Raw genomic sequence first — 13,359 nt, forward strand, 5'->3', positions numbered from 1 at the left:
AGGTGGCTTTGGCGTTCCATCTAAATGAGGACATTGTGTTACAATCCTTATGTCCTAAGCCGACACACCCGAAAGAGGTTGCCTTACATTCCCTGGATGTGGTCTGGGCTCTACAGGTGTATCTGTCCGCTACGGCTCCCTTCCAGAAGTCAGAATCTATGTCTTGGTGGCTGGTCCGAAAAAAGGTCTAGTGGTGTCGTCGTCCACCATTTCTTGGTGGATCAGACAGATCGTGGTTCAGGCCTATGCCTTAAAGGGGCGGGTGCCCCCTTTTCCTGTCACGGCTCATTCCACCAGGGCAATTGGAACCTCCTGGGCTTTCTGACATCAAGCATCTGTGTTCATCAAGCAACTTGGTCGTCCGTTCACACTTTAACTAAATTCTACAAAGTTGACGTAAGCGCATGTTCGGATGCTTGCTTTGGCCGCAAGGTTTTGCAGGCGGCTGTGTAAGTTTGCAGTTTACACTTTCTTTAAGTTACAAGTTTGTTGTAGACGCATCTTTTGATGGATAAGTTGGCCGCTGGTTTTGATGGCGGACGTTTAAGATGGCAACTCCTCTGTTGAGGTGTTCCTTTTGTTGTGGGTGAATTTAGTTTTGCTGTTTCCACCCCTCGTTTTTTGACACTGCTCGGGGACGTCCCGAAGGTCAAGAATTAAAGGAGCTGTGTCCGTAAATGAACGAAAAAGATAATGGGATTTTTGTACTCACTGTAAAATCATTTTCTCTGAAATTCATTGATGGACGCATCACCCACCCCTCCTTTTTATGTTTGTACTGCTTTTTGATGAACTGAGCTGCAGGAAGCAGGGTGAGGGGTTATAGCCAGAGGGACCGCCCCCTGGGCGGTGGTGTGCAGTCTTGCTGTTTTTACATGTGTTACATGTTCTGCCTAATCCTCTCCTGAAGGTGGCTTGATAACCCTAAGGTCAAGAATTAAAGGAGCTGTGTCCGTCAATAAACTTCAGAGAAAAGGTTGTTACGGTGAGTACAAAAATCCCATTATTTCTGAGAATAGCTTGAACAATCCTATTCCTGATTTCAACAATTTTGTATTGAAAAATGTCAAAGTAACAGTCGTAACTATGGTATCTATATTTAGCCTTGTCTCTAGATTGACCAAGACTGACTGGGGTTATGCAGGATTCTATTTTATATACAGTATATTTGAGTAAATTGAGTAAACATTGTATACTGGAAATGTTTTGTTTGAAAGTAGTATTAAATCCATTAGCATTTTTTAGCTTAGAACATAGAGCACAATAAAATAGACTTTCCCCAGTAAACTATTTGTTAAAATTCTCATCCCCCAGCACTTATAGTCTACAACTTTCAATGCTGCTGGCTCTTGCTTGTCTCAGTGCCTCTTCCCTGAACTTTTAATCTTCACAGAGAAGAGTTAACAGTGGATTGTGCAGTTCAGTCAGTCTTCTAGCTTGGAGGTGGTAGGAGCTGGGGACTGCCTTCCAAGGCTATGTGTTTCTATTGATGCACACAGCATAAGGGGACATAGTTCTAACCCCTGCATGCAAGGGTTACATAGTAAGGTTGAATAAAGACACCAGTGCATCCAGTTCAACCTGAGTGAGGTGTCTACAATTGTCCCTATCCCTGTACATTGCACACCCATTGGCCCCCACCCTCAAGGAGTCCACAATCCAAGGTTCTCATTCATAAACTAAGGCCAATTTTGGACAGAAGCCAATTAACCTACCTGCATGTCTTTGGAGTGTGGGAGGAAACTGGAGGAAACCCATGCAGGCACAGGGAGAACATGCAAACTCCAGGCAGGTAGTGTTGTGGTTGGGATTCGAACCAGCAACCCTTCTTACTGATAGGTGAGAGTGCTAACCACTACACCACTGTGCCGCCCAACAGTTGCTCCATAGAACACAAAACCTGGGGCAGAGGCCATGGCACAAGCGTAAGCAGGAACATGGGCAAGGATCTAACAAGGACAAAGCTGCATACGCAATAAGCTCTCCACATAATGCATTTTTCTTTTTTTGCAGATGGCAACAGATTGTGACAGTTTAGCATGTAAAGTTACATTTTCTATTTCGGATCAGGAGACTTACTGTTTTTCTGCAAAAGGTGAATCACAATTTTTTCTTTTGATGAAAAAGGAGGAATCCAAGGAGATGTGTTTTTCTGATGAAAGAGGTAAGTTATGTTTGTGTTATACTGATGTATATAAAAATACCCCTTGGTCATGTGATTTTCTTTACTATAGCATTCTGAGATTAATAATTGTGTTTTATTCACTTAGTGCCCATTCACAAAGCTTGTGTTGCAGAAGCGCCTGTTGCTGTGCGATTCCTTGTGAAAGTAAGCATGCAGCATTTCTGGCTGATCTCCGTGAAAGCTGTTAATCACTGTCGTAGGCACTGCGGATCCCTTGCCCAGCTACTGCCGGCTGCTTAGTAAACACAGAAGGTCACTTGCTTGGCACAGGCGCCATTCAGAAAACACTTTGCATTTTCTCAGGGAATCTCAAGTGTTCTCTAATAGGACAAGGTGGAGGTTGTGACACCCCTGCCTCGCCCAATCAATGAACACTTTGCAATCTTTGAGAGAATGCAAAATGTTCTTTGAATGCTGTGCTGAACGACCGACCTCCTGTATTCCATAAAACTGGCCATTGACGGTTCAAATCTTGGCCGGGCTGATTGTACTCAAGTTGATCGATCAAATAACTTGGTTACAACCAGCCTGTTGGATTTTTCAAGCTATAGCCATTGGCAATAATCTATGTGTTCTCCCAGCCGTAATGGGAAGGATTCCATCAACACAGACTGTGTTGATGGGGGAATCCAGCAATTTTCTTTTCTGCAGCCCGTGATCATCTATGGTCAGCCTAAGCAGTAGCTGCTCGGCACAACCTCCAGAATTTTGTGGTATTCACTGTAGTAGCAGTGCCTAATACAGAGATTTTCAGTTTCCATGAAAATCCCACATGCATACTTAGATTTGTTCAACGTGAACCAGAATAACTATGCAAAATAGTCCATACCTAAACTTCAGCTTTAAAGGGGTTGTAAACCCTCATAGTTTTTAACCTTAATGCATTCTATGCATTAAGGTGAAAAACCTTCTATGATGCTGCAGCCCCCTCAGCCCCCATTTTACTTACCTGACCCCGATCCTGCTCTACCTGGTGTCTCGTGTCCTGAGTGGATAAATTGATAGCAGCACGGGCATTGGCTCCCGCTGCTGTCAATCAAATCCAATGATGTGGTGGCGGGGAGCTGAGTCGTGCATTCTCTGTGAATGAACACAGATACGGGACACGTGTGTCCACCAAGGAGCGCGCTTCTCCACTGTGGACACTCAATGTGGGGAGGAGCTACCAGGGCCGCTTAGGGACCCCAGAAGAGGATATTAGGGGCCACTCTGTGCAAAACGAACTGAACAGTGGAGGTAAGTATGACATGTTTGTTTTTATTTGTTTTTAAACAAGGGTTTAAAAACCCTTTAAGCTGCACAGGTGTCTTGAGAGATATATATATATATATATATATATATATATATATATATATATATATATATATATATAATTTTTTTGTTTTTGTTTTTTTATGAAACAGGATTCTTTTTTAACATTACTTGAATAATAATACTATGTAATTAGCACATAAAGAAACTCCAAGCTGTTATGGCAATTAGGAAATTGGTCAAAATTTTCCTTCCGGTTGCCAACATGCTAAGAAACATGACAACCCCACCTCCCAGGCTTACCTTACTTACTCTTGGGTACTATCATTGTGTTAGTGTTGAGTGCAGGGTCAAAAAAGGTTGACAAATATGCCATGCATATTCGTATCACCATGAATGTGAATGAATGTGAGAGTAATATTTCTAGGGCCAAAAAAATAAATAAATATATATATACTTTCCACGGGTGCATACAATTTGAATGCGTGACATATTTGTGATCTTTTTACTCGACACGTCATCTTTTATATTTTACTATATATATATATATATTATAATGGGTCTTATATTGTCTTTGTGTGCACTAAAATATGTGAGTGTATTTTTATTTTTTTACTAAAAATATAGAATTGATAAACAGTATCACAATTGTGTGAGATGCACTTCAATCCATTTTATTTTACAGGGTCTCTGCTTTCAGAATATATAAATTGTTTAACCACTTCACCCCCGGAAGATTTGGCTACTCAATGACGAGGCCATTTTTTTCCATACGGCGCTGCGTCATTTTAACTGACAATTGTGCGGTCGTGCGACATTGCACAAAAACAAAATTGACGTCCTTTTTTTCCCACAAATAGACATTTCTTTTAGTGGTATTTGATCATCTTTGCGTTTTTTGGGGTTTTTTTGTGCTATAAACAAAAAAAGAGCAACGATTTTGAAAAAAAAAAGTATTTTGTACTTTTTGCTATAATAAATAACCCTCAATTTTTTATTTTTTTTTTAAAAAAGAATTTTTTTTCTTCAGTTTAGGCTGATATGTATGTATATGTATTCTTCTACATATTTTTGGTAATAAAAATCGCAATAAGCATATATTGATTGGTTTGCATAAAAGTTATAGCATCTACAAAATAGGGGTAAGATTTATGGCATTTTTATTATTTTTTTTACTAGTAATGGCGGTGATCAACGTTTTTTTATCGGCACTGCGACATTATGGTGGACAGATCGGTTATACAGCGATCAGTGCTATAAAAATGCACTGATTACTGTGTAAATGTCCCTGGCAGGGAAGGGGTTAACAGTAGGGGGCGATCAAGGGGTTAATTGTGTGTCCTAGGGAGTGATTCTAACTGGGGGGCATGGGACTGCCTGAATGAAGAGAATGATCGTTGTTCATACATATTATGAACAACAGATCGCTCTCCTCACCCCTAACAGCACAGAGATCTGTCTGTTTACATTGATTGGTCAAAAAGGTAACGTCGTTTCGTCCAGGGGAGCCAACCGGCTGCAGTACAACTGCTGCAGCTGGTCGAGAAGGGATTAATCATACAGTACAGGACGCAGGGTGAAGCCATAGACGACTGGGTTATATGCTGCTAGCTTAGGCAAGCAGAGCTGTAAGGACCCCCATATAACCTCTCCCACTTGCAGCAGTCCTCATTTTTGTCAAGTAATAAGGAGATGCACAAACAGAGTGGAGGGACCTGTGTCCAGTACTCCAAGTAAGGGAGAGCTAAGTCAGAAATCCCATTTTCGTTTTTTTGACAGCCCTACAAATTTGGAAACAGATGCCTGGGGCTGAAAGGCCCAGAAGGCACCCACAGACCTACTGCAGTGCACCATAACAGACAAGTGAGGGATCATGTCCATCAAGGAATAGACCAGAGCAATGAAGTGTCTTCTCCACTTAGCTAGGTTGGAACAAGAAGCAGATAACCCCTTGCAAATGCCTCCCAGTAGGATAAAAGGTGGTAACTGAGATAATCCCATACATCACATACCACATCTGCACAGTGGAGACACACCTCACTTACTGTAGTTTCTAGATCATGAATGTCTCATCTCTACAAAAGGAGCTAAATGATTCTTCTGAGCATGCTAGTCCATGAATCTTCCTACAAGCACTCACCTGCACATAAGCCATTCTGGCTAATGGCATAGTATTCTAGGCACGCCAACTGGACCATACCTGGGCCTTGCTGGAGATGGAAGATGAGGGACCAGGCTATAAGTTGCTTTGGGTACTGGACCCTGCGATTGGCACTCCTCCTTTGCATAAATTGCAACATCTGGAGTAAGCCGGAGGGTGCTATACAGATCGAGGGAAGTGGTGATCTGTATCCCAGTAGTTCCAGTCCCTGAAGATCGCTAGAGGTCTAAGGGCCTGGCCCTTTAAAACCCATGTGTTTTCTGTGCAAGGGCTTTTCTCTTATATTCACCGACCGACGCAACTCCTCTCTGTAACTAAATGGGTTTGTTAGCCTGCCACTAGGAGAAACTATGCAAAATTGTAACACAATACACAGAATTGTCAGTACCGCCCAGGGGGCGGACCCTGTGCTAACAACCCTCCCTACTGCCCCAGCAGCTTCAGCTTCAGTTTTATTTTGCCTAGTGAAGGAGAATGACCTAAGAACCCTGCGGGCCCTTCGGTCGATTTTTTTGATACAGGACTTATGCTTTTGCGCAAGATGAATGATTCTGAGATCTTCTATCAACTGCCGGCTGGGTGACAGGCTGGTTAAGTTATCCTTGTAGTCCGGCCATTGAGCGTGTGCACGTCGCAGCTACGGCTCGGCAGGCCACGACATGCCTCAGCTCCAGAAGTGGTCGGTGAGCTTCAATGCTCCGGGGTATGACCGGGCTACTGATGTCTGGATCACAGTATACCGAGGCCAGCAGCCACCCTGTAACTGCGCAGGAGTGGGTCTGTGATGGAGTGTCTCCCAGCTCTTCAGAACTGGTAAGTATGGCTCTCCCTGCTTCGGTGGGGTCAGCAGCTGGGCATTTCCTAGGAGGTCGATCCGGGGGCCACCTCACCTCCTTCTCTTCTCTCCCACGTCCCTATCTCCCCCCCCCCCCCCCCCCCGAAGCACTTATCACAGCTGTGCGTGATACCCTGAAGATCCAGGATCCAGCGGATCCCTCTGATGATGCATCGGCCCCCTTTGGGTCACCGCAAGCCAGCACGTTCAATTAAGGTGTTCCCGTATTTGACTTATTTTGATTTTTTATTGTCTGTCCTTTTATGTTTATAGTGCAAAAAAAAAACGCAGGTAATCAAATTGCACTAAAGGAAAGCTCTATTTGTGGAGAAAAAAAAATGACATACATTTTATTTGGGTACAGAGTTGTATGACCGTGCAATTCTCAGTTAAAGTAACACAGTCCGCTATCCCAAAAAATGGCCTGGTTGTAAATTTTCAGGAGGTCAAGTGGTAACGGCAAGGGTAAAAGACTAAGCAGTGCATTATGGGTTGTTTGTTGCCTCAAAAAAGTTTAATGACTTTTCATGCTCTGCAGGACCCTTCCCCCATGTGAATGAACCCACGTGCTTTGACACATCCACAATTTTTAGAACCTCTTTTAATCTATAACAAAAATATTTTCAGTTCACATTTTCAATATTTCTTATTCATGACTTGTTGCATAAACATTTTAGTTATGTGAAAAACTTTTTACTGGTTACTTCCTCTTTTGGTTTTTACATGGTTTCTTGGAACTGTGTCAGCATACATCTTATTATCAGATTTAAATATTCACATACTTACCCATGGGACTAAATGTTTTAAAGCTAAAACAATACTAAGATATTTCTATTTATGCTGCGATACTCACCCGATACAGAGGCTTTTGGAGGGACTGAATGCTTTAAAGGAACAGAATCCTTTTTTTTTTTTTTTTTTTTTAAGGGTAACAAACGCTTAAGTGATTTGGTAATGGGTCACAAGCGAGGTTTTACCGTCCTTCAAATTGCAAATGTTAATGAGTTCTTACTGTCCTGAGCTGTAAGGCTGCTTTCACTGATGCGCTGCCATTTACCCACCCCACGGGTACAGTGCGGTGCACCTGTGGCTTTCCTGCGGATTAGCTGCACTGAACCATAGACTTCTATTACATCTTGCAGGTGTGGTGCACTTTCTGAAAGCACACCAAAACTCCTGCATTCAGAAAATGCACTAAATCCACAGGATATAGTAGAAGTCTATGGCTCAGTGCAGCTAAACGACAGGAAAGTCGCAGCTTCCACCGCACCTGCAAATCAATGTGAAAGCAGCCTAATAACACTTTTTTATATAAGTTCTAATATGCCCATTGCAAAAGTTTAGCTTATGACACTGACCTTTTTCCTCTTCCAGCTTCTGCTTTTGGTTGCTAGTAAGACCCCAGGCGAAGTGCACTTGGTATCACTGCCTGGGACAATTGTTGGTGCGACAGAGGAAGCATCGGCTTATGCGGCTCCTGCAATCTCAACACCTGCCTTTCTCCTCAGCAGCCGGCACTGGGTCCCTGTACTCTGATGCTCTGGGATGGCAGGTTAGCAACCTGTTAATTGAGATCTGAGCTTGCCTATCCATCATCCCAGAGCATGGGTATGCACCTCCTTGGTTTGAGGTCGTGGGCCACAGGTTTAGCATTCCTGCCATATGCCATACGCTTATATGCGAGAAGCCAGGGTGATATTTGTTAAAGTTGTGCTATTGCTTTTCATTTCACAAAGCAGGACACGTGTAGGCAGTTGGTGTCTGATAGGGTAGACTGTGTAGACAAGACAATACAATGAGGGTGGTTTCTCTTTCCGTATTGAAGTCATCAGTGTCAAACAGAGATGGGTGTAGCCAAAGATGCTACCTTGCCGTGAGGTTAGATTCTGCCCTAATTTGCTGATGGAAAACAGCAGTGAAATATGGTAATTCCACTCTTAAAGGGGTTGTAAACCCTCATGGTTTTTCTCCTCTTGTCATGTACCAGTGCCCCTTTTATACTTACCTGAACCCTGTCTTTCTACGGCCAGGAACGAGCACACCAGCTCTAGCTGGTGTCTCATGTCCTGATTGGATAGATTGAAAGCAGAGCAGCCATTGGCTCCTGCTGATGTCGATCAAATCCAATGATGCGTGTGCCGTGGGGGGTGGGGGCAGAGTCCGGCTTTCTGTGTCTATGGGCACAAAATCTGGACTCTGGAGCACGCCCGCATGGTTCTAAGGAAAGCGTTTCTCCTAGGTGATTTTCTGATGTGGAAAGGAGCCAGGAGTGCCTTTTTTTTTGGACCCCAGAAGAGGAGGATCAGGGCCACTCTGTGCAAAACAAACTGCACAGTGGAGGTAAGGATATAAACAAAAAAGTCAGTGCTACTACCCATACATCACATAGCAGAGCTCCCAGGTGCTCAATCCACAGTCGTTGGCTGAGTAGGGAAATGAGGAAAAGATGATCCGCACTCTAGTGATTGCTCTTAAAAAATGTAGTATTTATTAACAAGCCACATTGACCAAACACAAATAAGTAAGGTTGACGCGTTTCAGCCTATAAGGCCTTAGTCATAACCACCATTTCCCTACTCAGCCAACGACAGTGGAGGTAAGTATGACATGTTATTTAAAAAAAAAAAACACGAGGGTTTAGTAACTCTTTAACCACTTGACAACTGGCCACTTAAACCCCCTTTCAGTTTTCGGTGCTCTCACACTTTGAATGACAATTACTCGGTCATGCAACACTGTACCCAAATTAATTTTTTGTCTTTTTTTTTCATACACATAGAGCTTTCTTTTGGTGGTATTTGATCACCTCTGGGTTTTTTTTTATATTTTGTGCTATAAATGAAAAAAGAAAGAGAACATTAAAAAAAAAACATTTTTCTTTGTTTCTGTAATAAAATTTTGCAAATTATAAATTTTTCTTCATAAATTTTGCCCACAATTTATACTGCTACATATCTTTGATAAACATAACCCAAATTAGTGGATATTATTTGGTCTTTGTCAAAGTTAGAGAGTCTACAAGCTATGGTGCAAATCATAAAAAAAAATTTGCGACCCGAACAAGCAAGGAAAGTACAAATACCCCCGAATTACCCCTTTTAGACTGTAGACATTCCAAGGTATTTAGTAAGAGGCATGGTGAGGTTTTTGATGTTGTCATTTTTTTCCCACAATTCTTTGCAAAACAAAGATTTTTTTTCCACAAAATTGTCATTGTAATAGGTTATTTCTCTCACATGACGTGTATACCACAAATGACACCCCAAAATAAATTCTGCTACTCCTCTTAAGTATGGCAATACCATATGTGTGGGACTTTTCCACAGCCTGGCCACATAGAGAGGCCCAACATGCAGGGAGCGCCGTCAGGTGTTCTAGGAGCATAAATTACACATCTAACTAGTTGACTACCTATTACAATTTTGAAGGCCATGGAGCACCAGGACAATGACATGTGACACTGATATGTGGCACTGATGACACGTGGCACTGATGACAGATGGCACTTATACGTGGCACTGATGACAGGTGGCACTGATGACACGTGACACTGATGACAGATGGCACTGATATGTGGCATTGATGACATGTGACACTGATAACAGATGGCACGTGGCACTGACAGATGGCACTAATATGTGGCACTGATGACACGTTACACTGATGTGGCACTGGGGACAGGTGGCACTGACAGTGGGGACATGTGGGCACTTCATTTTCCGTTTTTTTTTTTTTCACTCTCGCTTCAGCTTTCGTCTCTCCCTCCTCACACAATGTCTCTTTGATCATATGAGATCATCTCTCATTGGACACGCCGATCGCGCTGTAAATGGCTGCTGTGATTGGCCATTTACAGCGATCTGTGACTGGCTGTGTCCAAGGGACACGGCCAGCACAGAATTTCCCCGATGCGCGGAACTAAACAGGAGGACGTCCGGGACGGCCTCCCGGCAGTTGCGTCCGTGCTGCAGCCGTCTTTTGGCTATAGCGCAAACGCCCAGTGGTTAAGCTGGGTATTGCGAGCTGAACAAAATAAACTAGCAGATTCTTCTATGCATTCTTCTATGCACACTGTTGAGGCGGATGATGGAATTCTCTCAGCCAGGACATTGTACAGTATTCTGACAGCAGCTAATGCTGCTAAACACACTGATTAGCAGCTGATGCTGCTGTCAATATAGTGATCAGGAGCTGCATCCTCTGATCAACAGCATGTCCATTCAATAGCAGTCGATCTAATGATGAACTTCTGTTGAACAGGGTAGGTTACATCAAAAAAAATTCATTTGATCCATCTATGCCCATCTGCGCAGCTTTCCTTGATGAGATATGTGCTTTCATCACAGCATAAGCTGTTTACCATATTAAATTGTTATTTTGCCATACACAAACAACGTCCGCACTGTACCATAGTACAATACCATGGTACTTTTGATACAGTCTTCCTGTCTCTCCTCGTGTTACTAAACTTTTCTGAAAACATTGTTTACACTTAAGGCTGCTTTCCAACGAATGCGTTCTTGCTGTGTTTTTAAAAGGCAAAAATGCAGCAAAAACACATCGGCATGAAAGCAGCCTAAAATGCAATCCATTTAATCCTGTGGGACTCTTCACACCATTGTGCTGCAGGTGCTGTGCATTTTTCCTGCCTGCTGCATCTTTGCATGATTGCATTTTTTTGGTGTGTTTTTTTGTCACAAGTCCATGTTTCACGGTTGCACGGCACCCAGAAAACACACTTTAAATGCGGAAAAATGAAAATGTGTTTTTTCCACAGAGCAATATGAAAGCAACCAAAGTATTATAATGCACTCCCAAAACCAAATACAGTAAATAATGACACATTAAAACATAGACACAGACATTACTAATAAGGATTTGTTGTGTTCTTTTCTTTCTCTTTCTCCACAGTTCCAGAACCTTTCAACTTGACGGTTAATTCATATAATTTCAATACAACTTTGCACTGGGACTACAATAGAATGGAAATGAAGCCTTATTTTTGTGTGGAAATATTAGTAATTTTGTAAGTATTGTTCATTATCTATTATATAATTGTGTTTTTACTGCAGAATAAAGATGTCCAAAGACCTTAGGAGACCTATTATTGATTAAAATAATTTCACCTATAAAAATGAACAGGCATTACTGGCTGACCAACGTTGGCTTGGTTGGATTTTTTTCTAGTTGATTACAACTGTTCAGTAGTTACTGCAGTAATTATCTTTCCTGGGAACAATGCTGGTGAATGTGCCATTCTGTTCTGGCCATGCAATATATGGAGCAAATTCTTTCCTATAACCATGGGTTGCAGGAAAGACATTTTCTTGATTCCCCTATCACACAGACACTGTTGATGTGGGAATCCCTCCTGCCAAGCCATTGCCTGCTCCCAGCACGAGGAAGAGGGAGCTGCCCCCCCTGGGAGAAGACAGAGATTATTTCTAGCGGCTATAGCAGGTATGACCCCGCATGCTATTGTACCCAAGTTGATCGATCAACTTTCTACATTCAGCCTGCCAATTAACGGTTCGGAACTCGCCGTTTCAGCAGGAAACAGTCGAGATTCGAGCCATGTATGACCTGCCTAAAGGTCTAGGTCCTTGGCCATGTGATACCTACTGAAAGGCAAAAGTATATGTAAACAGTAAACTTCTGTTTTTGCTCCCTTTATTGTCCATAGTGGCAAATGCATTTGTCTCTATTGCCATCCACCCAAACCTTCATGATCTTTTAACCACTTAAGGTATACCCTATAGCAATTTTATTGCTACAGTGTGGCACCTATACATGATCTGACTCTCCCTGTAGGCACCGCCGGCTCGTTTCCGCTGTGATTACACACATTGGAAGCTGATTGGCGGATGCACGGTACTCGATGTCCTCCAGCACTCATTGTTAGGCAGAGACAGAGCAGCGATCTGCCTTGTTTACATGTTGCCTTTGTTCTGACAGGAGGGGAGGGATGTCATTTTTGTCCTTGCCAAGCAGTAAAAGCACCTAGCACAGTAAAGTAAAATACAGGCTAGGCACACAGTTAACCCTTTGATCGCCCTGATGTTAAAGCGGTTGTATACTGTTTTTTCTTTTTTTCTTTTTTTTACTTTTACCTACAGGTAAGCCTATAATAAGGCTTACCTGTAGGTAAAAAATAATTTCTCTTATATTCACCGACCAGCACAGCTCCTCTCTGTAACTAAATGGGTTGTATAGCCTGCCATTAGGAGAAACTAGGCAAAATTGTTACACAATACACAGAACTTTCATCCCGCCCCATGGGGGCGGGCCCCGTGCTATCAACCCTTCCCATTGCTCCTAGCAGCTTCAGTTTTTATTTTTCTTAGCAAGGAGAATGACCTAGGAAACCCTGCGAGCCTCTCGGTCCATGTTTTTGCTGCTTTTTGCGCAAGATGAGAGATCCTGAGCTCTTCCATCAACTGCCGGCTGGGTGACAGGCTGGTTAATGAAATTCTTGTAGTCTCCCCAATCCGGCCATCTAGCGTGAGCAGGCCGCAGCTACAGCTCGGCGGGCCACGACATACCTCAAGCTCTAGAGGTGGTCGGTGAGCTTCAATGCTCCGGGGTATACATATGACCGGGCTACTGATGTCTGGATCATAGTATACCGGGCCAGTAACTTTCCCTGTAACTGCGCAGGAGTTGGCTACCACGGAATGTCTCCCAGCTCTTCAGGACTGGTAAGTATGGCTCTCCCTGCTTTGGTGGGGGGAGCAGCTGGGAATTCCCTGGGGGGTCGATTCGGGGGCCACCTCACCTCCTTATCTTTTCTCCCATGTCCCTATCACCCCTCCTTCCCCCCTCTGAGGGGGGTGTCTGCATGCGCTGCGGGCGGTGTATGTGTGTGGGTCACTGTTTCTCACCTGTGGGGCTCTGTGCGGTTGCTGATCAGTCCTGGTCCAGGTCTGG

The 13,359-nt window shown here is 43.3% G+C and overlaps 1 protein-coding gene across 1 annotated transcript in view; it reads left to right on the forward strand.

Moving 5' to 3' along the window:
* Window positions 1–1,992: 1,992 nt before the first annotated feature.
* IFNGR1 (interferon gamma receptor 1) overlaps window positions 1,993–13,359 on the forward strand; it is an 84,036-nt gene continuing 72,669 nt past the window's right edge. Inside the window, exons 1-2 of the mRNA XM_077486778.1 lie at window positions 1,993–2,164; window positions 11,344–11,458. Of these exons, the coding sequence (XP_077342904.1) occupies window positions 2,014–2,164; window positions 11,344–11,458 (266 nt within the window). The 5' untranslated portion in view covers window positions 1,993–2,013. The remainder of the gene's footprint in view (window positions 2,165–11,343; window positions 11,459–13,359) is intronic.

Source organism: Lithobates pipiens, unplaced genomic scaffold, assembly GCF_037356315.1.
Source record: "Lithobates pipiens isolate NorthernLeopardFrog02 unplaced genomic scaffold, aLitPip1_a1.2 Scaffold_18, whole genome shotgun sequence".
NCBI classification, from domain to species: domain Eukaryota; kingdom Metazoa; phylum Chordata; class Amphibia; order Anura; family Ranidae; genus Lithobates; species Lithobates pipiens.